A 27,155-nucleotide genomic window follows, 5' to 3' on the forward strand; every position below is an offset into this window, starting at 1 on the left:
ATTGATGGACTGCTCATGCCAACGTTAGAGTACCTACCACTCAGATCCCTCTATTTTTCTCCATATATGGAACTGATCTCATTCTCTCTCTCTCTCTTCCTCCTCTCCTGCTCTCTCTCTCTTTCATTTCTGGAGAGGGGGAGAGAGGAAGAGGGAGAGAGAGGGAGGGAGGGAGAGAGAGAGGAAGGGAGAAAGAGAGAGGGGGAGAGAGAGAAACTGAATCTTTGTCAAACTGAATCATTCATTGAAACTTGTCAGAACCTGAATGATAAATCTATATGTCTAAAATCAGGGAGACATAGATTTATATCTATTACCAACTACGGTATATCTCTAGTTTACTTTAGAACAATTATTCAGTTCAATTTATCTTACAGAGGTTTTGTGATACAGAGATTTCAGGTAGATCCTGTTTGAAAGAAATGTCATGACCTTAATTTAATAGTTCAATAGATCATTCTCTTTTTACTGTAGACAGTGAGTAGCATACAATGAACTTGTTACATCCAAGTTTTTTCTGGTCAAAAAATATATATTGCTGTTGTTTGTCTTTAAATGAGATTGTGCTATCACGCACATGTTCTCAACAATTGAACTTTCTTTGTCAACAGTAATCCAGCTAGAAGAATTCAATGCCCAAATTAAAAGAACAATAGCATATGAGATTTATTAAGAGTTTCTGAAAATAAGCAAGGAAAAAATTCCTTTCTCTGTTTTCTTTTGGCAAATCTTTATTCAGTTTTCAACTAGAGAAGATATTGAAAGTCCTAGAAGTGTCTACTTGAGGATATTTTAAGAAACCACTGAGACAATTCAAGACTAAAAAGAAGGGTAGCTTCTGATAAGGGATAGGATTAAATTCTTCAACATTTTTTCCTCATTATTTGCACTTTGTTCAATTTAGGCCTTAACACAATGATATAACATTTTGGAAAAAAAATAGATCCTAAGAGTCCAACACCAGAGGCTAAGATAGAAAAGATCTCCACAGCAACTGTATATTTTCCCTTGGAACTCAGGTAGGTTGGAACAAAAGAGAGCCAAACACTACAAAAGACCAACATACTGAAAGTGATAAACTTGGCTTCATTAAAAGTATCTGGTAATTTCCTGGCAAGGAAAGCCACAGCAAAACTGATAATGGCCAGGAAACCCAGATAGCCCAACACAGAGTAAAACATAACCATAGAACCTGCACTGCATTGCAGTACAATTTCTTCAGTCATCGAATACATATCCATGCCTGGAAATGGGGGAGAAATTGACAACCATCCAACACAGATGCTTGCTTGAATAAGGAAGCAGGAAAGAACAATAGAGCTGGCTAGTCTTTTCCCCACCCACTTCCTCATCCTGGATCCTGGTTTGGTGGCCATGAAAGCCAGAACCACTGTGATGGTTTTGGCCAGCACACAAGAAACAGCCACTGAAAAGTTGATGCCCAGTGCTGTTTGTTGGAGAAGACAGACCACTTTTCCTGGTTTGCCAATGAATAGCAATGTGCAAAGGAAGCAGAACAGGAGGGAGATGAGGAGAGTATAGGTGAGACTCTGGTTGTTGGCTCTGACAATTGGAGTGTGGTGATGTGTTATAAATATGCCAAGCACCAGAGCTGTCAATGAAAAAAAGAAAAAAGCCAGGAAAGTAAAAGTGATTCCCAAAGGTTCTTTGTAAGACAGAAAAGTTATAATCTTAGGGTAACAGAAATCTTGATTCTTATTTGCGTACTCTTTGTCTGAACATTTCTTACACTCATTCATATCTGAAAAAAAAGAGAAAAGACAGCATTTAAGTTCTGCACTTGTCATAATTCTCTGCCCTAATTACAGGCTGTCCTCCAGCTATGATCACAACTGAGCCTAAAATTATGTTGCTAAATGAAACATTTGGTAAGTGAGTTTTGCTTTGTTTTACAACCTTCCTTGCCATAGTTGTTAAGAGAATCATTGCAGTTGTTAAGTCAGTAATATGGTTGTTAAGTGAATCTTCATTCCCATTGACTTTGCTTGCAAAAGGGGATTGCATGACTTCAGAACACTGCAACCATCATAAATATAAACCAATTGCCAAGCATCTGAATTTTGATCACATAACCATGGGGATGCTGCAAACTGTTGTGGTTTGCCAGCAACTGGTGCAGACGGCAGAGATATCGGACAGTGAGGAAGAAAGGAGACCAGTCAGGGAGTCTGGCGAGGACTTGGACGAGGGTCCTGCATCCAATGCAGGGATGGGGCCAGGACCATCTGAGAGAGGGGTGCTGCCTTCGGAGCTTTCGGAGTCTGGAAGCAGCGAAGCAGAGGACCCTGTTCCTAGTGCGCATGTGTGCAGAGCTGTTAGAAGGCGAGAGTAGCTGAAGCAGAAGGGATGATTTGGGAGTAAGGCTGGGAGGTGATTGCCCCTTGCATAAGGGATAAAAGTCAGTCCTCAATGACAAAGAGCTTTTCAGGAAGCAAAGCAGTTCAGTAATCTCCGAGTCCTTTGTGAAGCTCTGTACTCTGGTCAGTTTTTTCTAGGTTTTTGGGTTGGTTTATGTTAGCCTTAATTGGACTTCTGTTTCTTGGCAGCATTCGACAGCACTGAAAAGTATGCTCTTATCTGGAGGAACTGTGTATAATGAGTTTTGGCTGGAAATGCAAGTAATTCACAGCATTGCATTAAAAAGGTTTTACTTTTAAATTCAGTTTGTGTTTTATTCAGTTTGACGAAGCCTGGGTCAGAACACAAAGGTTGTAACTGTGAAAAATTGTGAAAAGTCATGAGCCACTTTTTTCAGTGCCATTGTAACTTTGAACGGTCACTAAATTAATTATTGTAAGTTGAGGATTATCTATGTTTCTCTCAGACAGCTGAGTTTATTCACCCCATTAAGTCTTGATGTACTTCCTTTCATATTGGATTAGCCTAGTTACTTTGGTTGAGTATAGAATATATACCACACCACATTACACCCCACCCACACCACTCATTCTTTATTTTTCTATCATATTTTCATCAGTCTGCTAATATATTTAAGAAAGGGACATTTAGACATCCTTTTGCAGAATTTTTTCTCTGCAAATTCCTTTGGTAGCAGTATAAATTCCACTGGATATTTCATTTGAACTATTTGAAAAAGTTACTACACTTTTTAAGAAAACAGAAAAGCATAGGCAGAAAGCAATTCTGTGACAGTGGGTGTCAGCCTCAAGATATCTTCCTAATAACTATATTCTGTCTTTTAACTATTGCATATTTGCTGCTATGCTAATTTACTTCTTTCGGCTGTCATGAAACGGTGGGAGGGGGGAATCTTGGAGGGGAAGAAGGCAGGAGGTGTTTTGCATTCCTTTGCTGGGTTAGCAAGGGGAGGGGGGATTCTTTTCTTTAACTTTCCATTTCTTCGCTAGCCTTTATCCCTTTTTGCGCAACTGCGAACTTTTATCAAAATATGTCAAGGTCAACGGACAATAGCCTCATCACCACCTGGAGATGACCACATGATCACATTCAGAAGATTTAATTGGAAGAATCATTTGAACTTTGGGGGGTGGGAGCAATTCTATTCCTTTGTATATGTGTTCTACCCGCCAATTCCTTAGTTTCGGAATTGGCTCTGTCAGTTCCACTTTACTTTCCAGTAAAAGAATAATTCTGCTCTACACCATGGAGTCTGAGTATTTCTTTCTTGGGATTTAGAGGGACCACGGTCTGACATTATTCCGAAACTCCCACATCAACCCACCCGGAGAAAACAGCAATTTTTCTTCCGAGGGGGTTTCATCTTATGTCGTCTCCAGCCAGCGATGAAGATGACCAGGAGCTGCGGGGGGGCAGCTGATGCTGCTACCAGAGATGCCGGCTGCTGACCTACTGGCCGACTTGACTCTGGAAGAAACCCCAGCTGAGATGCCCAGATGGTCGTTGGGGGTTGGTTGGAGAGACCTTGAAGACCCCCTCCTCCCAGAATCACTGTAAGACGAAGAGGTGCGAGGGACCGGCTGTGGCAAGAGGGGGAGGAGATGGAATGCAGGCTGGAGCAAGGCGGCAGATTCCTTATGGACGTTTCTGAAAAGCCCGGCACGGCTTCAAGGTATGAGGGGAAGAGGGAGCGAGGTCAGCCCGGGAAGTCGAGCTACCCCACCCCCTAGCCCAGCCTACACCGGCGCAGCCGCCCGCTACCGCTCGGGAGCCCCAGCAATAGGGGTGCTTCCTGGAAGACGCCACCTGCCTCCCTTAGATGTGAAATTTGGAGGAAATCCCAGAGACTTGGGGTTTTTCCTGGTACAAGTTGGAAGCTATATGGCAGAATTTGAAAGGGAGTTCATTTCTGAAGCAGCCAAAGTGAGATGTGTTACCAGAACCCTGGAAGGGTGGCAGCAGATTGGGTGGTGACTTTGTTCAATGATAACTCCCCCCAATTGCGAAGCCTTGATGTTTTCATGACTGCATTGAGGAGAAGATTTGAGGACCCCCTGGCAGAGAGAAGGGCTAGAATCAGAATGAAAACTTTAACCCAAGGGGGAAGATCAGTTGCAGACTACACCCAGGAGTTCAGGCAGCTGGCATACCATATCCGACTTTGGCCTCAAGAGGCCCTGGTTGAAGCCTACAAAGATGGCTTAAATGAAGATGTATACCACCTATGCTTCTCCCGAAGGGACCCACGTGATTTGCAGTCGTGGTACTTGCTGGCGGAAGAGGTGGATATTGATCTAGCTCGAAGCAGACGCAGAGGAGGCCCGGCTGGAGAAAACCACTCCCCCACGTCTCCGAGAGACCTCCACCCCCCAAAGAGGAGGGATGGCGGCAAGAGCCAAGACCACAGCTTGTTTCCATTGCAGGAAGGAGGGCCACCGGATGGCGGACTGCCGGGTCAAGTTGGACCCCCCGAAAACACGGGGCCCAGGGAGGAAGCCCAAAAACCCCTCAACCAAGCCTCATGAAACCGGGCTGAAAACGAGAGAGGTTGTAGAGGTCGCCCTTCAGGCGGGAGAGGAGCTGGGACCTCCAACCCCACTCGACGAGAGCGAGACCGACTCGGAAGATGACGTCTCGGTAAGTCCTAACCAAGGGCCCATGACCATCCCCATAAAGTTAAGGGATCCTACCTCTGGGGCCGAGGGAGAGATGTTGGCCTTATTGGACTCGGGGTGCACGAGGTGCGTAATAAACATGAAAGTAGTTAAAGGTCTGGGCATTGGACTGAGAACTTTAAGAACGCCCATAGCTTTCTGTCAACTGGATGGATCTGTGGCGGGAGGTTGCCCAGCACGTTTTATAATGGAATCCTTAGAGATGACCATGGGAACTCACCGTGAGATCCTATGCTTTATTGTGGCCCCTGGGATGGAACAGCCTCTAATATTGGGATTTCCTGGCTTCGAAGTGGAATCCCCAGGTGAACTGGAGAGAGGGGTGGATACGCATCTGCACCGATCGGCCACCGGAAGGGGAGGAGCAACAATATCCGGAAGGGGAGGATAAATCCCCTCTGAAGCCGCAAGTTCTGGCCGAGGCAGCTTCTGCAGGTGTCGAACGCATGGAGGGGGAGGAGAAAATCCCGAAGGAGTACTGGGACTTAAGAGAAGTGTTTAGTGAAGAGGCTTCCGACGAGCTCCCTCCCCATCGGTCAACCGATTGCAGTATTGAATTTCTACGGGGTGAAGCTCCAAACCGAAGCTGTATTCGATGACACCAGGGAGCTGGAAGAATTGAGGGAGTTTATCGACAAGAACCTGAAGCGTGGTTTCATCACACCTGCCAGACCTCGAGTGGCGGCCCCTGTGATGTTCCGCGAGAAGAAAGATGGCTCCAAACGTCTGGTGGTTGATTATAGAAACCTGAACGCAGTGTCTGTGGAGAACGTGTACCCCTTCCCTCTGATGAAGGACATGTTAGCCCACTTGGCAAAGGGGAAGATTTTCACAAAGTTGGACTTGCGGAGGCGTACTACCGAATCCGGATTAAAGAGGGGGACGAGTGGAAGACTGCGTTCAACTGTCCGATGGGTTGTTTCCAGTTCAATGTTCTTCCTTTTGGCCTACAGGGGGCGCCTGCTGTTTTCATGCAAATGATCAATCAAGTGCTTCACGAACATTTATACAAGGGGGTTCTAGTCTACCTTGATGATATTCTCATCTACACGGAGACTAGAGACGAACATGTGAAATTGGTACGCTCTGTGTTGCACAAGCTGAGGGCAGCCAAATTGTACGCCAAACTGTCCAAGTATGAGTTCCATCAAGAGAAAATAGACTATTTGGGATATCGTATCTCCCCGTGGGCATTGAGATGGACCCAGAGAAAGTGCGAGCTGTATTGGACTGGGCCCCACCAAGAACCCGTAAACAACTTCAAAGTTTTCTTGGATTTGCCAACTTCTATCGGCAATTCATCCCGTCTTTTGCTAAAATAGCCATGCCCATCACCAACCTCCTGAAAACCAAGGGGGAGTTAAAACCAAAGCCCAGCCAACCGTTGAATTGGACCATGGAGTGCCAAGCTGCATTTGAAAAGCTTAAAAGACTTTTTGCTGCAGAACCAGTACTGAAACACCCAGACATGGACGCCCCATTCGTGATCCAGGCTGATGCGAGCAATGTGGTGGTGGGGGCGGTCTTACTTCAGTTAAATGAGAAAGGGACACTACAACCATGCGCTTACACCTCTCGTAAATTGACTGACACTGAAAGGAGATGGGCCGTTTGGGAGAAGGAAGCGTTTGCAGTCCGCTGGGCTTTACTAGCGTGGAGGCATTTTCTGAAGGAGCGAAGCACCCATTCGAGGTATGGACTGACCATAAAATCTGGAAGCTTTAAAAACTCGCGGAAGCTATCTCCTAAGCAAGTTAGGTGGGCTCAGTTTTTCAAGCGATTCAATTTCTCCTTGAAATATATTCCAGGGGGAAAATTTTTATGGCAGATGCTTTGTCTAGAATGCCTCAATACAACAGTATTCGTAAAGAAGAGATAAGGCCAATTGTGTCCACTACACAGCTGGCTGCCCCTGTAGTTACCCGCGTGCAAAAGAGAAAACAGGAGAGAGATTTGTCCACTGACCTGATGGAACAATTTAAGGAGGCTTTGAAAACGGATGAGTGGTTCCTGGCAAATTCGAATAACTGCACCGTTCGAGATGGTCTAGCCTGGATAGGTGCGAAATTGTATGTACCTCAAAACCTGAGACGCCAAGTGTTACAACAAACTCATGATTCCAAAGTGGCTGGTCATTTTGGGTTTGTAAAGACTCTACATTTGGTCAAACGGCAGTTCTGGTGGCCCTCGTTAAAAAAGGACATCGAGACTTATGTGGCGAGTTGTCCAGTTTGCGCTTCAGCCAAAAGACCTCCTGGTAAACCACCAGGTTTGCTGCAAAATGTGGCTCGGCCAACTGCTCCTTGGAAGGAAATTTCCATGGACTTTATAGTAGACCTATCCGAAAGCAGTGGACACACAGTCATTTGGGTAGTGACTGACTTGTTCTCCAAACAAGCCCACTTCATCCCTTGCTCAAAAATCCCTTCGGCAAAGACATTGGCCAGACTGTTCATTATTCATGTCTACAGGTTGCATGGTGTACCCGAGTGTGTGGTTTCTGACCGAGGAGTCCAATTTACCTCGAATTTCTGGAGGGAATTTTTGAAGTTAATAGGCTCCACCCAGAGTTTAAGCTCCACCCACCATCCTCAAACTAATGGGGCTTGCGAGAGAACTAACGGGGTGCTAGAGCAGTACCTCAGATGTTACCTAAATTATCAGCAAGACAACTGGGTGGAGTTACTGCCTTTTGCGGAGGTGGCATACAATAACTCTGTTCACAGCAGTACGGGGTTTACTCCTTTCAAAATAGCAACAGGGCAAGATTTTGTGCCCATGCCTGAACTGCCTGGTGAAAACCCCAGTGTTCAATCGTTGAACGACTGGATATCTCAACTTCAACTTAATTGGCCGGTTGCACGTAAAGCTTTAGATCAGGGGTGTCCAACCTTTCACCTTCCCTGGGCCACATTAGAAGATGAAAATTTGGTTTGGGCCGCACATATAATAAATTATTATAAAATAATTATATTATAAAATTATATAATAAATTATAAATTGTTTTTATTATTTATTATTAATTATTTATTAAAACTTATTTATTGTTTATAAAAATTATTATTTATAAAAATGATTAATTATTTATTTTGCCGGGTTGGGGGGTGGCGGCAGGGTGGGGTGGCGGCGGTGGTGGCGGCGGCGTGCGGGGGCGGCGGCGGCGGCAGAAGCGGCGGCGGCGGGGTAAGCTGGTCCTGGCCATGGCCTCCAACTTTAACAACATAGTCAAGCAAGGCTACGTGAAAATCCGCAGCAGGAAGCTCAGGGTGAGTGAGAAGAGGGAGCCCAGCGCTTTGTTTCTCCTCTCCCCCCTGCCCGCCCCTCTCCGTCATCTCCCGGGCTGGGTGGCGGCGATGGAAGCGGGCAATCTTCGGGACTAGGAGACGTTGGGTCTGACTTGGCCGGGCATGGAGGGAGGGTGGTTGTCAGGCTGGTCTGGTGCGGGAGCCGAGGCTCGCGCTTGCCTTAGGTTCCCCGGATCGCTCGCCTCGGAGCTGCTCGCTCTTGACTTCGGCGTGCCTGGTTTCTCTCTCTCTCTCTCCCCCCACCTCATCCCTTGCGCGCCTGCCTTGCCCGTTTCCTGCGAGGAAGGCAGCGTGCAGTGTTGGCCATCTTGCGTGCGGGCAGGCATCGGGGTTTGCTCGGGGAGGAAGCACCACGGATGTCAGTCGGAATTGAGCTCAAAGTGTGGCTAGGACTGCGGCTCAATTGCGGGCATGAGACGCCGCTGGGCTGTGTTTTGCCTAGAAATCTGACTCAATTCATCCGGGAGGATTGTCCTTTTCACTCAACCTGTTTTTTTTTGCGGGGGCAGAAGCAGCAGCGGCGGTGGCGGGGTGGGGGTGGGGCGGCAGAAGCGGCAGCGGCAGCGGGGCAGAAGCGGCGGCGGTGGCGGCAGGGTGGGGGCGGTGGCGGTGGCAGAAGCGGCGGCGGCGGGGGGTAGAAGCGGCGGCGGTGGGGTGGGGGTGGCAGCAGGGGCAGAAGCAGCAGCGGCGGCGGCGGGGTGGGGGGGGTGGCGGCGGGTGCAGAAGCGGCGGCAGCGGTGGGGGGTGCAGAAGCAGCAAAGGCCTTTTCTGCTGCTGCTTGGCGTGGTGCTCGCCTCACCCCACCTCGCGCCTGCCTCTCCTCCTCCTCCTCGCTGGCTCTTGCCAGAAGGTTGGGGTGGGCACTGGGCCGCATTACAAGGCGACCTGGGCCGCATGCGGCCCGTGGGCCGCGGGTTGGACAAGCCTGCTTTAGATGAAGCGCATCAGTCTCATAAAAAATTTGCTGACAGGAAGCGAGCTCCGCAGATGTTGTATAAGGTGGGGGATAAAGTATTCCTCTCGACCAAATATTTGCAGACCACCCAGAAATCGAAGAAGTTGGGTCCTAAGTATGTGGGGCCTTTTCCCATTGAAAGGATTGTAAATCCGGTGACTGTTTAACTGACTTTAAAAAAGACTCTTCGTCGTATTCATCCAGTTTTCCACGTCAGTTTGTTGAAACCCGAACATACCTGTACATTGAGACCGACCCAGTCTGATCCCCCCGTACCACTGTTGATTGAGGGTGAACAACATTTCGAGGTTAAAGAAATTCTAGACTCTAGGAAATGGAGGGGTCGTATTCAATATCTTGTAGCTTGGAAACATTTTCCTCCGTCCTATGCTAAATGGGTTAATGAGAAAGACATTAGGGCTCCTGAACTGCTTAAGAAATTTTATGCCAAATACCCTGATAAACCATAGAGATGTATGCCAATGTTAACATATGATTATTTTTTCTTACAGGGACAAATGTCCTTCTTCTAGGGGGTCCGAATGTCAGCCTCAAGATATCTTCCTAATAACTATATTCTGTCTTCTAACTATTGCATATCTGCTGCTATGCTAATTTACTTCTTTCGGCTGTCATGAAACGGTGGGAGGGGGGAATCTTGGAGGGGAAGAAGGCAGGAGGTGTTTTGCATTCCTTTGCTGGGTTAGCAAGGGCAGGGGGATTCTTTTCTTTAACTTTCCATTTCTTCGCTAGCCTTTATCCCTTTTTGCGCAACTGCGAACTTTTATCAAAATATGTCAAGGTCAACGGACAATAGCCTCATCACCACCTGGAGATGACCACATGATCATATTCAGAAGATTTAATTGGAAGAATCATTTGAACTTTGGGGGGTGGGAGCAATTCTATTCCTTTGTATATGTGTTCTACCCGCCAATTCCTTAGTTTCGGAATTGGCTCTGTCGGTTCCACTTTACTTTCCAGTAAAAGAATAATTCTGCTCTACACCATGGAGTCTGAGTATTTCTTTCTTGGGATTTAGAGGGACCATGGTCTGACAGTGGGCTTTGTGTCCTTAAAAAGCTCTAGCATACCTTGCAAGCTTCTTTCATTTGGGCTGAAAATATAAATATGACAGCACCTTGGATTTTTTTTCCATAATAGAGCAACACTTTTTAAAATGAATCATATCCCAAATCTCTCCATGAAGTTCTGCTGTGCTGTCTTATCATGGCAAGGGAGGAGCAGGCAGATGTTTCTGGAAGGGATGAGTGAGGAAAGCTGGAATTGTGTGCCAAGAGTTTAAACTCCCACCCAAAGTGTGAAGATCATCCAGCTGCCCAGCCAAAAATGCAGGGACCTACATTGGGCAACTGCAATGAATGAAAATGCTGGAGGTGGCAAACTGATCACTGGAGAAGAAAATGGTAAACCACTCCAAGAAAACTGCATGGACAGAAAATCATCTTGGAGAAAATGTACCTATGAGATTGCTAAGGGTTGACACAGAATAACAATGTTCAAATACTTGAGTGGCTACCACAAAGATGAGAGAATCAACCTATTTTCCAAAGCACTAGAAGGCAAGACAAAAAACAATGGATGGAAACTAATTAAGGAGAGAAGCAACCAAGAACGGAGGAGAAATTTCCTAACAGTGAGAACAACTAATTAATGGAATGCTTTGAAGTGCTCTATCACTGGAGGTTTTTAAGAAGAGACTGGACAGTTACTTGTCTGAAATGGTATAGGGTCTCCTGCTTGAGTGAGGGGTTGGATTAGAAGACTTCCCAATTTTATTATTCTATGTTCTAACATTGACTTGTTGGCACATGACCATTATCTAAACATACAGCGAGTCCTCAAGTTACTATCTTAATGGAGATTGCCCATCATGGTAATAAGTTGTGATGGTTATAAAATGGATCATCACATGACCAGATTACTCTTTTTGTGGTGGTTATTAAGTGAACATCCCAGTTGTTGAGGAAACCAATGATTCACTATGAGGGTATTTTTTTGGAAAATCAGAAGTGAATTCCAGTTTTCAGCAATAAAATAAAATAAAATTGTAAAACATGGTCATGTGAATGTGGGATATCACAAACAGCCATAAATGTTGGACAGCTGCTGAGCACCTAAAATGTGGTCATGTGACCATGGGAGAGCATGGAAGTTGGCTTGTAGAACTTCAGAAATGAGTCATAAATACTCCAGGGAGGTCCTTCATAATTTTGTAACTGGATTGTAAGTACCCTGAGGATGGTCCTCCATAACTTTGAACACTTGCTACCTGCCTGGTGATAAATTGAGGATTATCTATAAAATCCAAAGTAAGCTTGGAGCAGATCTGACCATTTCATGCAATCAAACTTGGTTCTCAAAATGAAGTCATCTATCTCCTATCTGCAAACTAATATTCCTTACCTTCTTTGTCTGAAATCTTCCCTTTGGGACACAGGACACAGTCATAACAGCAAAATGGCTCCCCTTCCCTTACTTTTTTGCTAGAGCCAGGATGGCAGTGCTCACTACATAGTGATAAAGGCCGAGTCTAAAATAAAAGAGAAGGATGTTCATACTGAAAATAGGACAGAAAAGCTTAGTTCCTGGCCTTTTCTGTATGTTTTTAAATTGGTAAAACATGTTTCAATAATATATGGGTAAGGTAGGTTGAATTAAGAGATCTTTATTTGGGAGTTGCTTGACAGCAGAAGGTTGGACATAATGGAAAGTAATTTGAAGTAGCTTGACTCTTAAGATATTATCATTGCTAAGAAAACTCATGATTGATTTCCTTAACTTATGGAGAGGAAATTATTTTGCTAGACAATAAGTTTGAATGTATTTTAACCTGACATATAACTTCATCCACTGCCTCATTTTAAGCTTAAAATGATACTTTGGTTCTTTGGTTTTAAAGCATCTTTTTGCTCTTCATTAAAGCATGTTTATCTGCAGAACAGTAAGAGGATGAGGGGCAGATGATGACATTATTACATAATTATGCCATTTGTGTGATGATGTCATGCATTGTCCTTTTGACATCATTTTGGCTTGTTATGAACATTTTTGGTCCAAAAGTTTTCTAAACAGCATTAATTCTTGCTTACTTGATTTTCCCCTCCTCTCTCTCTCTCCTTCCTTCCTTCCTCCCTCCCTTCCTTCCTTCCTTTCCTCCCTCCCTTTTTCTTCTTTCTTTCTTTCTTTCTTTCTTTCTTTCTTTCTTTCTTTCTTTCTTTCTTTCTTTCTTTCTTTCTTTCTTTCTTTCTTTCTTTCTTTCTTTCTTTCTTTCTTTCTTTCTTTCTTTCCGTCCTTCCTTCCTTCCTTCCTTCCTTCCTTCCTTCCTTCCTTCCTTCCTTCCTTCCTTCCTTCCTTCCTTCCTTCCCTCCCCCCCTCCCTCCCTTTCTTCTCTTTCCTATCTTTCCAGCTTTCTATTTTAAATTCCTAATTACATTTCCTTACTGAATAAATTTGCTGGCAAAATTACCAGGGTAGAAACCTCTGTGCTGTCCCATTTCTTTACCTGTACTCATACCTATACCTGTATCTGTACAGGTAGCCCTCTACTTACAACTGTTCATTTAGTGACTATTCAAAGTTACAACACCACTGAAAAAAGTGACATGACCATTTTTCATACTTATGACATCCCCATAGTCATGTGATCAAAATTCAAATACCCGGTAACTGTTTCATATTAATGATGGTTACAGTTGGGTCATGTGATCACCTTTTGCAACCTTCTGACAAGCAAAGTCAATGCGGAAGCTTAACAAACATATTACTAACTTAATAACTGCAGCGATTCACTTAATAATTGTGGCAAGAAAGGTTGTAAAATGGGAAAAAAATCAGCAACATAAATTTGGGTTCAGTTGTGATCGTAAATCGAAGGTTATCTGTATTTGTATCCATCTACATAAATGTACGGTATATGTACATATATACATACATACATACACACATACATACATACATACATACATACCTACCGTGTTTCTCACATAATAAGGCCGGGCCTTATTTTTTTTTTGAGCCCCAAAAAAACGGCTAGGCCATCTTTTCGGGGGTGACTTAATTCCCCCCCTTGCATCCTCATCTAGAGCACCCTGCGGGCAGCCTCACCACCAGCCGCTCCTAACGGGTGATCATGGTGAAGCACAGAGAGCTCCCTACTCCCACCAAACACCTTTGCTGCAGACCCAAGACCTTTGGCACCTGCCGCTGTTGCTTTCCCTTCTGCCCGTTCTGCCGCCACGTTTGGAGCTGCCGCTTCCGTGTTTAGAGTGCTGCTGCCATTTGGAGCACTGCCATCATGTTTGGAGCTGCTACTTCCGTGTTTCGAGCTGCCGCCATGTTTGGAGTGGCAGCGGCGCTCCAAATGGCGGTGGTGCTCCAAACAGTGGCAGTGCTCCAAACGCGGAAGTGGCAGCTCCAAATGTGGACATGGCAACTCCAAACAGCGGCAGTGCTCCAAACAGCGGTGGGGTTCCAAATGCGGAAGTGGCAGCTCCAAACGTGGCGGCAGCTCCAAATGCGGAAGCGACAGCTCCAAATGGCGGCGGCACTCCAAATGGCAGCGACACTTTAAACACGGAAGCGGCAGCTCCAAACGTGGTGGTGGTGGTCCAAATGGCGGCGGCACTCCAAATGGCAGCCGCACTCCAAACATGGAAGCGGCAGCTCCAAACGTGGCGGCGGAATGGGCAGAAGGGAAAGCAACAGCAGTGCTCTAAACAGTGGCAGCGCTCCAAACGTGGAAGTGGCAGCTCCAAACGCAGCGGCAGCTCCAAATGCAGAAGCAGCAGCTCCAAATGGCAGCGGTGCTCCAAACAGCAGTGATGCTCCAAACGTGGAAGTGGCAGCTCCAAACACGGTGGCGGCATGGGCAGAAGGGAAATCAACAGCGGCGGGTGCTGAAGGTCTTGGGTCTGCCGCAAAGGTGCTTGGCAGGAGTAGTGAGCTCTCCGCGCTCTGCCATGATTGCCCATTAGGAGCAGCTGGTGGCAAGGAATTGCTGCCCGTGGGGCGCTCCTAATGTCAAGTCCCCCTGCCCTTCCCCCTTATTTTGCATGTTTTAAAATAGGCCTAAATTTGGGGGGAGGGGCTTAATTTGATTTTATGCCAATAAAACATGCTGGGCCTTCCTATTGGTGGAGGCCGTATTGTTGGAGAAACATGGTACATACATACATACATACACACACACACACACACACACACACACACATAAAATGTACAATTCTCCAGTGGAATTCATTCTAGAATTCAGTGCTAATCACTGTACCCATCTGCTGTTGTTTCCTACCTGGTTAAACCAACTGTGCCAGGTAATGGCATCATCATTAATGGTGAACATTTGATCTGGAGGTGCCAGGGGATCTACACTCCCAACTTTCACTCTCTGTAAAGAGAGGTTGGAAAAAATAATCCAGTTGAAGATATCAAATCCAGTCACCAGCTCTCCTTTCTGGTTGAAGGTTATCCTATCTTGAGCAGTATTGTTAAATGAGACATATCTCAGAAAGTGGTGGAGCTACATTAGAAACAGAAACATGACATTTAAGAGAAAAAATAAATTTTTACAATTTAACTGATGGTTGGAGCAAAATAATAGCATTTGATGCCGTTAGGGAGGGAGAAGCATATTGGAATAAATTATTCAAATATAACAAGAGGGGAACCAACTCAAATTACAACAATCAATTCTGTTCCTTCTAGTAATTTTCCTAGTCAGAAGCATCTTAAAGTAACATCTTTTCTTGGGCTCATATAACTATGAGCCTTGGCTATATTCCTGAGCCTGGGGCATTGAATGTGTCAAAGACCCCATTTCCTGGATACATAGCTAATTGGCCAACTATCTTTAATGTGGATGTTTTTAGTGTTTTTATTGGTTGTACTGTTTTTATTGGTTTTAAAATAAAATATTAAAATGGGTTTTCATATTTTTAATTCTAATATATTTTTTGAACTGTAAACTGCTCAGAATTATTGAACGAGATGGGTGACCACAGAAATTGATTGCTTGATTAAATGAATAAAAAACTGCTGTCTACCATACAACAAAAGACAGCAGTATTTTTTAATGTTTGCCATAGATACTGTGCACGTCTGAACCCCTTTTGGCCCTCCAAATCCAGATTGACTGTGCATTCCTAATAGTCACTCATTGTATAGTGCTGTGCTTTGGAAATGATACCATGGTCAATATATGTGGTTCTATGATTTTTTCATGGAAAAAATAGGAGCATGTGATTAGGACACTGGGTTGGAGGTTAGGAAGCCTGGGACCCGAGTGCTGCCATGGGGCAGGCTGGGCTTTTGTCATTAGCTCAAGCTCCTGACAGGAACAATTGGGTGATTCCTGGGCAACAATTCTGTTGTTGGCTAATCCTTTCAAACAGGAAGTGCCTTGGTGCTTCTGACATGAGTGCGATGAGATAGGAATATCCATGGTCACCAAGAACGTAATGACAGAATAGAAGAAGCTCTGCATACTGTAACCAATAGAGCAACCTTTATCATAGTATAACATACTACCTGGAGCCAAAAACAGCAGAAGTGCCTTACAAACTATGGCACAACAACAGAAATTTTAAATATCATCTGATCTTTTAAATTCCATGCTACTTTGCTTTATTCTTTTCTCTTTTCTCTTTATTATAGTTTGGTTTTCTTTATTTTAATCATCGAGTGCTCTGTAAAAATTAATATAAGCATAAGTGATATTAACCCCACTTTTTGTGTAAATGAAGGTCACAGATATCCAAAGGACACCAGGAAACAAATGAAATACAGGATGTTTCATTTAATTGGCAGAGAGAAGAAGGTAAAGAAATGTCAGGTAATGAAAAAGTTGTGATATGCACATGTTTTGTAGGATACAAATTATAGTTCACTGTTCTGTGAAGATTTTTGGAACATTACCTGCCAGTGTTCTTGAGTTTGCAGCTTCTGTCCTTGAGCATCCCTCTTTGTTCTGCATTTGATCTTAGAAAAAGTCATGTCATGGATAGCATGGGCCACTGCTTGAACAGCATTGTAGATGCTATAGCTGGGGGTAGTCATAGCCATTTCAAAAAATGCCCCAGGAAGACTCTCCAACTTCTCTTTCCCAGTGCAAATACTCACAACATCTTCTTCCATCAGGTTCGAGAGTGCACAAGTGAAAACTTGTTGCCAAAAGTCACCAATGAAACCATCTTTTGAGTTGTAAGGACTTATGCTTTCAAGAAACCACCTAAATCCTGATATATCATTGGAGTGAATTTTGAATGATAATGCCCCGTGGAACACTTCTGCTTCCCAATTTCTTTGCAAAGCAAGTGATAAAAACTCTAGCTGAGTTGTTGCTATCCATACTTTACCTTTAACCCTTTCCATCTGTGATTCATAAAAATATGGAAGCCAACCATAAAGTGCCATAGAATATGATTCTCCATGAACTAGTACTGCATTAGCTCTGCTGCCCATCAATTTATAATATATTTTTGTTCCCTGTTGCAGCATGTAACTGATATGAAGGAAATAAATAAATACTCTTTCTATGAAGGCCAAGCAGATATCACTCTGGGAAAAAATCAGTGAGATTGCTTGCAAAAATCTTTCTCCATTAACATTATCAATAGCAATGACTCCAACCCAAAACCACTTGAAATGCAGCATCAAAGAGAGAATTCCTGGATATTGGAGAGATTCTTGAGGAATGGTCTGGTAGAAGAAAAGGCCTGGAGTTTTGTCATTCATGACTGGAGAAGAGCCATAGGTGAGCTAAGGAGAGATAACAACTGGTAAAGGAAACATTGTCTATGTATCCTAATCAATCATGTCAGAAATTCTGCACTACTCTTCCTAAAATTAATGTACACATGATGAAATGGACATTTATGTTATTAATAAATTTTTCCTACTAAATATCAGGATATTGTCTTTTAACTTCCAGTGGAATTTAGATGGCTGAAATTATTGGATGAGAAGAGAAGCGTCTTCAAAGAAAAAGCAAAGAAGTCCAGTTGCCTCTTGAAAAATTGCCTTTGGGACAACCTGGATTACAATTTCCTGTTTCTGAAAAAGTGGAATATAAATTAGCTTCACCCAATAATTTGGTAGAGAAGAAAAAGTTGCTGATACAATTTTCATCTAGAATATGATTTTAAATTTAAATGCCTTAATTCTCTTGAATATCCAGTGTGGGAAAATGAGTTCTTTTCACAGACAGGGGTTTGAGGTAGATACTAAATAGTATTTACTAAATGAAGTTTATGAACAGAGCCAGAAATAATTTGGCAAAAAATTAATTGTTGCAATTGAATGCAAGACTTAAATGCAGTATCCTATTAATTATAGTTGACATGTATGATCATGGAAACTATTGGTCTTGGTGTTGGAAAGTTATACAGAAGGAGAGCTTTCTAACAGGAACCAAAGGAAAGCTTTATCAACTGGCAGCAAAGCCATGCCACATGTGGAGCCAAGCTCTTGGCTCAGCTGGTACTCTATCAAGAAATAAAATGGATTGAAAAGGATCTTTCTGAATATGGAGTGGTATTCAGAAAGTGGTTCATGGAAAGAAGTAGAATTTTGATCTAGAAATATAGCATAAGTCCCAGAAGAAAGTATATAGGTAACACCGAGTAAGTATTATGCAGACCATAACCTGTAGACTTTCTTAAAGCAAGCTCTAGAGAATACAGGATGATATGTAGAATTTTTGCCAACTAAAAAAATCCTATGGTTATAAATTCCATTGGATAAAGACTTTAAAATATTTAAATGAACCTTGTTATGCCTTGGATAGGTTAGAATGGAATGTTAAACTTAGTGCACAGTAAAAAGCAGAAGGTTTAAAAAAATACCTCAAATGTATTCTTTATGATTCTGTTAATGCCATGTACTTTGACATCAATTAAGAATTAATTGTGCATTGTTGCTTCTGATATATTACAAATAAAATGAGAAAACTTGAAAATATACATCTTATGTTATAAAAACAGTGGTATGAAAAAATGTTACAACCCCAACTTTCTCATGCATAACTATCCTACCTGTGGAATTTTATAGATATCCAAAATAGTTGCTATATGACAAGAAACAGTGGAATCAATACCCCCAATAACTGCTATCAGATTGTGTTGGTTGTCACATGTATAGTTGGGAATCAACCTCTCTTCTGATGATAGAAGGAGCATGGTAGTCTGATAAGTTCTCTGGGCATTGTCATAGCTGTCATAGATATGGAAGCCCAAGGTGAAATTGGATAAAATCTGTGGGTTTTCATTGATCTCCTTTACTGCAAATACCAAGGCCAGGATGTGCTGGTAATTCTTAGGTATCAGGCTATAACAGGAGTTGCATTTGATATCAGAAAGATGACTAGCATTTACAGAAAAATCTTATGCATACCATATATATTCAATTGTTTGCATTGCTTGTTTCTATAATTGTCAGTGTGATTTGGATAGTATTACAACATGTAATTATTACAACATCTTTTCTGAGGCAGTGAGGAAAGTAACAATATTAGAATTGTAGCCACCATCTCCTTAAAATAAAAAGAGGGCATGTTATGCATATGCATGGTCAAGATAAGTGATCTCTAGGTAAAACCTTAGTCTCACGATCTGTTCCCATAAGTAATAGATATTTGTAGTGATCCCATATAAAACCAAAACAAATTTATTAATTCATTAAATCCACTAAAGACAATTTCTTTCTCACAGATTATGTGGTTTTGTTTTTTAAAATGCTGATTCAGTTGCTGAGAAATGTTTTGTTCTTCAAAGGAGAAGAAAATTAAGAAGATTTTCTCAGGGCTGTGTGAAGCTCTTATTTCTGCTTTAGATACAGTGGGGCTAAGGGGTATGTATGTGCAGCACATCTTTCTTATTTTCTCCTGGGCATCTGCCTTATTCTTGATTTCCTATAATTTCATTCAATCTCAACTTTTCATTTCAAGGTGTCTTTAGGTAAGAAAACATGAATAGCCAGGAAGCTCTAAATGGAGAAATAGGCAGTTAAAAAAAAAACCTATTATCAACTTTGCTATCTGGCATCAATAAGCTCAAAATTATCACCAGAAGACTTGCCTCCAAAACGACATTTCAAGAAGAGCTTGGCCAATATTTGTCTGAAATGACATAGAGTTACCTGATCAGGGTGGATTAGAAGACTTCCAGGTCCCTCCTAACTCTCTTATTCTTTTAAGAAATTTTAAAATGCCCAGAAAATTAAGTAGATTTAATTTTATAAAATGGAGGATGTCAATAGATTATATTTAAGCATGACAGTACACTACTTAAGAGCTATGTTCATAGGGAACACTCTTATGAGACTGAAGAGAAAATAATGATTGTGCAATATTATTTATAGTAGAAATAGCTGATAATATGAATTGTTCAATGCAATCTAAAAATGAGCCACAAGTTGAGCGGAACAGACAAAATGGGAGTCTGTGATGTAAAAGAATGAAGTATGGAAAGGAACAAACTGAAGAATATTCAGTTACAAGTTACACAAATGTCCTAAAATACGTTCCCTTTAGTGTTTCATTTCCTCCCCTGCTCTTCAATATTACTTTAATACTAAAAACGTTATCTGCAGCCTGAGTTAAAATAGCCAAATTTGATGAATATATCTTTTAGGGACATATCTTGCATGGAATGTTTTTCAGCCCTAGTCTTTATTTGGATCTCTAAAATGGATTCCTCCAAGGACATAAGAAAGCCAAATACATATATCTGAAAATTTAAATCCTTACAGAATTTCTTCAGACAATGCCACAGGAGGTTGTTTTCTGAAGTCTATTGACACTGGGACCAAACCAGAAAGAGTAGGAACACCACCAATGATAAAATCTCCTTGCTTATGATATTTATGAAGTGGAGGGTGAAGATCATGGACATTGCATTTTACAATGTGAGCTTTGCCTACCATATTTGGAAAAAAACCCACCAGCAAAATCACTAAAATTAACATCCTCAGTGCAAATACAAAACCTCTTTCAATACATAGATCCATCTATTTTCATCTGCAATGTTCTTAGTTCGCACGCTTATATCAGTCAAATCTGTATTTCTCAGGGGACTGAAAAATGCAATTAACATAGTAAGAGCAACATACAAGTACACCTTCATAATCATTCTTTTTAAACTCTAAACTGTGTGGATTATATTAAGAACATCCTTATCTTTGTTTATAATCTTGATACTGTTCACTGAAATTCAATAGAGGTTTGGAGAAGCAGGAAAATTACTTGCCTTTATATAATTATAGACCAAGATAATCAGCAATCCATAGTTGCAATTTCTCTATAGGACAATTGAAAATTAACAGGGCTTTGTCACATATAAAGTGACCTTTCCTCTAATCATTAAGCAAAAGTATTTGATCAGTTTCTGTTCAGTTTAACTTATTGAAACATTCAATCTGACTAATAGTGCCTAAATATTTACATGTACCTGCATAGTAAAATATGTACTGCAAGTTCATTTCTACATTTTGGCAGAAGATACTAATGTATCTTCAAATGCAGTAGCCTTTGTTCTCAAGACTTGGGGGAAAAAGCATTGTCCAAAGAGATGAGAATTGAGTGAATCCAATTTCAGTTCTCCCTTTTCTAACAGTGATTTTTTTTAAAAAAATAGGATGTATCAACTTGATGCACTAATGGAGATTCAACCCTAATACAAAACGAATTGTTTTTGGACTATTCAATAAGAAAGTAAGATCTAAACACAGGATGAGATGATGAGCAGGAGCATAGAATTAAGGACAAATTGGGGGACAACCCTTTTAATTCTCAACCTTAGAACAGATGTTCACATTTCTGGAGTTGATTTTACACTATCTGACAACTTATATGCATTATTCTGAAAAGATCCTTGGAATGGAGTTCATAAGGTAGCCAGGCTTATGGCCACCCTCAAAATGTGTCACTTGAGGACTTGAGTCTATAAGCAACCAGCTTGCTGGTGGAATAGTAAAAATTTTTGAATCTCACCACTGCTCCAGAGACCTATGAACCTGGAAATGCACCTGGAAAATCCATGGTACTGAAAGAGCCAGAAATGCAGTGAATCTTGCCATGGTTGCATTTTAGGCAGATCTTATCTAACTCAATCTCAATGGCTTTCAGGCACTGGGACAAGATCTCATAAATATCACATGGTCAGCCCAGGATTGAGATATAAAAACTAATTTCATCAACATAATAATGACATCTGATCCCATGTTGATGGATGATCCATTTCATGGGAGTATTAAACAGAAGGGATGAGAATGTTGAACTCTGTGTAAAGCCATAGCAGTTGCATGAGAATATTAAACAGAAGGGATGAGAATGTTGAACTCTGTTTACACAGAGGCGTCAGACAGAACTTCTCCATCCCATCAACACTGATTAGAACTGTCTCTGGAGAAAGGTGACTTACCACAACAATATGTCTCATATTCCTAATCCTAGCAGTAAGTCCATAATGTTGCCATGATAGAAAAAAATTATAGAAAGTAATAGTGAATTTTGGTGTAAACTACTTTTAATTACATGAAATGTGTTCCATCTTGAATTTGTTTAAAATATATTATTATTTGCATAGATTTACTCAGAAAAAGGTGGTTCTGAGCAAATAAACATTTAATTACACACATAATATTTATCCACCTTTCCTGACATTAGGTTACAGAACCCTCAGCATCTGAGTTTCCCCTCAGAACCCCATTCAGCTCTTATCTTAATGTAGTGGAATTTTATTTACTAGTTTAATTCCAATTTTGTTTATTAATTACTGTTCTATGATAGCTAAGGAATGTGCTATCATAGAAAGATATCAATCTTCCTCACTCCCTGAAGATATCATTACTGCTGAATTAAACATATTAAAATATGTGCACTTTTGCAATTATTTCATAATTTCCCAAATGGTTAAATTCAATAGAAAACTTTTTTGTTTTGTATTGACAAATAATCAGGAAACTGTGTTTATTTTTTAATTAATAAACTATGTGTCAGGATTCCTGCAGTTAGTCCAATTAAATCATGAGCCTTGATCCACACTCCCAAAACTAAAAAGGATTTATTTGAAGTTGACATTCCAGCACTAGCCTGGGCGTAGCCAACTCTGAGACATGTAATTCACTGTCACCCTTGATCCTGCTCCACCCCGCTTCTGAGTGTATCATCCAACAAAACACATCCATAGTCAAGAGTCATCAATCATGTTCTCCAATTAGATTTTTGCGTGGCAGAAGCTTCAGTCATCTAATCAGTCCTGAAGAAAATATGAATGAAATGCACTTTCGATTCCACTCTGCTGCCTGCTCTTTGAAACTACCCCTTCTTTCTGTTGACAACTATAAAACGTGCATACAAAATGTTTTATGAGTTGACATTGGCTCCCCTCATTTCTTGAAGGTGACCTGTACAACAACACACACAAACAAATTGATTGCAGATATGGAAGCTTATGTTCATGAAACCCCCGCCCTCCCCAAAGGCTTGGTTGGATTTTCTGCATGGAACCTTGCTACAAGGCGATCAGCTTGGACATTCCTGCTCTTTACACATGATGCCTCTTATCATTGTCACTATGCTTGAATACTGCACTGTCCAGAGCTACCATTTACTAGCTTTGAAAGGTGCTCTCTCAAAATATCAGAGCCTCCTACTACTTTGAATTACTCAAGATGTAGTAAAGATTGTTAAGATGGGAGCATAGGAATACTTTCCTACCTTTCTCAGTTGAAACTCTCCCTTCTGGGCATGCAATCATAGCAGCAAAACATCTGTCCTTCTTTCACCTGCTTGTTGAAACCAGGATAACAACTCTCACTGCAGACAGAAATAGGTTGGACCTAGGAATTAAGGAAAAGTGTGGAAAAGAAATATTTTTTGTCCAAACAGTAAGTGTTTGCTTATTTCCAAATTTTCTAGTCTGAGAAAATTTATATTCTGGAATAGGTATAATGAAGCTTTTTGAGCCAATGAACACATAAGTATGCAATGATGAAGCTTTGTCATAGGCATCTTCTAAATTTAATAATAGAAATAATAACTTGGAAATCATTTTTCAAGCATAATCATAATAATATAATGCTCAGTCAATCTCACTTTTTTTTTAAATTAAACATCTTGAATCTAATAGCATTTCCAATGAGTAGCTTTTTCTATTAATTGTGACCATCTATTAGAATTGGAAAAAACCCGAAATCTCTGCTTAAAAATCAGAATAACTAAGAAAGAGTGCAGCCTGAGTCCATGGTTTTATTTATTTTATTTATTTATTTTTTATTGATGGTGGCTTGGAACTGAGGCAGATTGCATCAAGAGGACATGATGGCTTACTATTTCTACCCAAATACTCTTAAATGATCATTTTTATTTCACAGTTAATTGGGCCTAATGATGAGCTCTAAAATTACTTATGGGGAAATAACTTTATATAAATAAGTTTATATTGGACATTAGTAAAAATTTATGTTTGCTTGTAACCTTCAACAGGGCAAAATATGAAAGTATAGGACAACAATTATTGAATCAAAGTAACTCAGATAGCTTAATGTACAGAATGCTGGAATGGCTCCTGTCAAAATGCTGGTGAGATACAGCTGGCTGGGGGCCACCAGTGGTTGCTGGGCAAGTCTATTTTCTCTCTAGGGGAAGGGGCCTCTGGGGATATACTTAATTGGGGAATGAAGATGTAGTTTTCCTCATGATTTGTGGTTCCCATAGCTCTCTTTTCCCCTAGCAAAATGAATGTCAGGATTCCAAGTAACACACCTGGGATTTCCGGTTTGGTCCTCATCGGTGTCGTGCAGAATCCGCGATCGTGCATGGTTTCGCCTGAGCTCTCTTGCTGGAGGGTCCCAACTGGGACCGGAACCACCCTGGTGGGGTGGTGAAGAAGGGGGAAATTGCCTGGAGGGTTGAGGGGAGTGCGACTCCCCTCCCTGACAGGAAAATCCCTCCCGAAGGCAAGCTGCAGTGGTGGTCTTAAAATGGCCACCACGAAGACAAAGAATATTCCGGGAAACTAAGTTTTGTGCTGGAGAGAGAAGTAGTGGGCAGAGTGTGAAACAGGCAAAGGACATCACTTTTGAAGTACCCTGGTATCAAATTAAAGGGCTATTTTGGAGGAAAGTGTGTTCAAGTGGCGACCAGAGAAAGTGAGAAAGAAATGGTTTTTAAATTTGTATTTGATTATTTTACTGGACTAATCTGAAGGAGAAATTTAAAGGAAAATACATTAACACAACAAAGGTTTAAAAATTAAACTGGACAGATATTGAATTGTGGGCACTTAAAGGGCATAACTAAATGCTGGAATTGAGTGTGTTGAAAAGAATAGCTAATGATTGAAATTAGTGAACTTAATAAAAACATCATATTTAACAAGAAAGTTACAAAGAAAAAGACTCAAGAGTGCCACCTGATGGTACAGGAAAACTTTAATGTGTTTTAAAACAAGCGTCTGGTCCTTTTGAGACTTTGGATCTTGGAACTTGAAAGAAAATAAAATTATTTTCATAATATTGTCATAGAACCACCCGGTTATTTGGGCAACAGTTGGGAGGCCAATGAGAAGATTTGGAATAAAGATTCAAGAGTATGAATTGTTGAAAATAAATTCAAAAGATATTGGCTGAAATAAGATACTGGACTCTGGATTGAATATATCTATCAAAGAAGAAGATTTCAACTATTAAGGAAGAGGAAAGAAAAAGAAAAAAGAAGATATAATGGAGGAGCTACTTGTTGATATAAGACTGGACTTACAAGACATAAGATCAGATATGCAAGATACAGGGGACACGATAAAAATTAAACTTGAAATGTGTAATTATGTATTACAGAAATTAGAAATGGTGACTCAGCATACACAAGAACACAATAAACCAGAGGGGGAGGAGTTCTATAAAGAAGAAGACAACTTAGAAGAACAAAACGAATAACAATTATTCAAGCAGGGGGGAAAAGGAATTAGAATTAAAAATTTGTGGTCTGATGGGATGATAAAAGGGAGAATAGTTCAGAAAATAGTTAAAGAGAGAAAGGAAAAGCAGAAAAAAAGAAGTGCAAAGGAAAAATAAAAATCTGGAGACAGAAAAGTTTAATAACTGGAATGAGAAAAGGAGGGGAATAAGAATTGGGAAAAAGGGAATTAAGAGAAAGGACCAGAAAATAAAGAGATTTCAGTTATTTTCATATGAATTTTTTTTGTAAAATTCTTCTTGTTTGTTATTCAGTTTGCTATGAACAACATTTGTTCTTGATTTATTATTACCTCCACCATCAATATTCTTCCTTCTTCATCTGTATAGATTTGCTTAGCATTTATTGTTTCCTTTATACATGAGAAACTTGAAAAAATAGAATATCGTGCAAAAGTTCATTTATTTGAGTAATGCAACTTAAAGGGTGAAACTAATATATGAGATAGATTCATTACATGCAAAGCAAGATAGTTCAAGCTGTGATTTGTCATAATTGTGATGATGATGGCTTACAGCTCATGAAAACCCCAAATCCACAATCTCAGAAAATTAGAATATTACATGCAATCAATAAAACAAGGGTTGTACATAGAACAATATCGAACCTCTGAAAAGTATAAGCATGCATATGTACTCAGTACTTGGTTTGGGCACCTTTTGCAGCAATTACTGCCTCAATGTGGCGTGGCATGGAAGCTATCAGCCTGTGGCACTGCTGAGGTGTTATGGAAGACCAGGATGCTTCAATAGCGGCCTTCAGCTCTTCTGCATTGTTCGGTCTCATGTCTCTCATATTTCTCTTGGCAATGCCCCATAGATTCTCTATGGGGTTCAGGTCAGGCAAGTTTGTTGGCCAATCAAGCACAGTAATCCCATGGTCATTGAACCAGGTTTTGGTGCTTTTGGCAGTGTGGAAAGGTGCCAAGTCCTGCTGAAAAATGAAGTCAGCATCCCCATAAAGCTCATCTGTGGAAGGAAGCATGAAGTGCTCCAAAATCTCCTGGTAGACGGCTGGGTTGACCCTCCACTTAATGAAGCAGAGTGGACCAACACCAGCAGATGACATGAGTCCCCAAATCAACACAGACTGTGGAAACTTCACACTGGACTTCAAGCATCTTGCAGTGTGTGCCTCTCCATTCTTCCTCCAGACTCTGGGTCCTGGGTTTCCAAATGAGATGCAAAAGTTGCTCTCATCAGAAAAGAGGACTTTGGACCACTGAGCAACAGACTAGTTCTGTTTTTCTTTAGCCCAGGTAAGACACTTGTGACGTTATTCAGGAGTGGCTTAACAAGAGGAATATGACATTTAAAGCCCATGTCCAGGATCCGTCTGTGTGTGGTGGCTCTTGATACACTGACTCCAGCCTCAGTCCACTCTTTGTGAAAGTCCCCAACACTTTTGAATGGCCTTTTCCTGACAATTCTCTCCAGGCTGCGGTCATCCCTGCTGCTTGTGCACCTTTTTCTTCCACGCTTTTCCCTTCCACATAACTTTCTATTAATGTGCTTTGATACAGCACTTTGGGAATATCCAACATCATTTGCAATTACCTTTGGAGGCTTTCCCTCCTTATGGAGGGTGTCAATGATGGTTTTCTGCACAACTGTCAGGTCAGCAGTCTTTCCCATGATTGTGATTCCTACTGAACCTGACTGAGAGACCATTTAAAGGCTCAGGAACCGTTTGCAGGTGTTATGGCTTAATTAGCTGATTAGAATGGGACACTTTGAGCCTAGAATATTGAACCTTTTCACAATATTCTAATTTTCTGAGATTGTGGATTTGGGGTTTTCATGAGCTGTAAGCCATAATCATCTCAATTA

General features: G+C 41.4%; 3 protein-coding genes across 3 annotated transcripts in view; all 3 read right to left on the minus strand.

Annotated features, from left to right (window-relative positions):
• Window positions 1–23,191, minus strand: part of LOC113418600 (serine protease 27-like) — a 56,123-nt gene extending 32,932 nt beyond the window's left edge. The window contains exon 1 of the mRNA XM_026677582.2: window positions 23,068–23,191. The gene's annotated coding sequence lies outside the window, so the exon portion shown is untranslated. The remainder of the gene's footprint in view (window positions 1–23,067) is intronic.
• On the minus strand, window positions 864–20,273 carry LOC113418509 (vomeronasal type-2 receptor 26-like). The gene is made up of 4 exons (XM_087947277.1): window positions 20,098–20,273; window positions 18,386–18,677; window positions 11,763–11,889; window positions 864–1,762 (listed from the first exon to the last, which is right to left on the minus strand). Exons 1-4 carry the CDS (start codon window positions 20,271–20,273, stop codon window positions 864–866), a joined length of 1,494 nt encoding a protein of 497 aa, XP_087803403.1.
• On the minus strand, window positions 14,617–17,087 carry LOC148129336 (vomeronasal type-2 receptor 26-like). Its single transcript, XM_087947279.1, has 2 exons — window positions 16,269–17,087; window positions 14,617–14,742 (listed from the first exon to the last, which is right to left on the minus strand). The coding sequence occupies exons 1-2, from the start codon at window positions 17,085–17,087 to the stop codon at window positions 14,617–14,619; spliced, it is 945 nt and encodes a 314-aa protein (XP_087803405.1).
• Window positions 23,192–27,155: the final 3,964 nt, after the last annotated feature.

Source organism: Notechis scutatus, chromosome Z (genome assembly GCF_049901735.1).
Source record: "Notechis scutatus isolate UNSWTSFEM ecotype Mainland chromosome Z, rNotScu1.2, whole genome shotgun sequence".
Taxonomy (NCBI): domain Eukaryota; kingdom Metazoa; phylum Chordata; class Lepidosauria; order Squamata; family Elapidae; genus Notechis; species Notechis scutatus.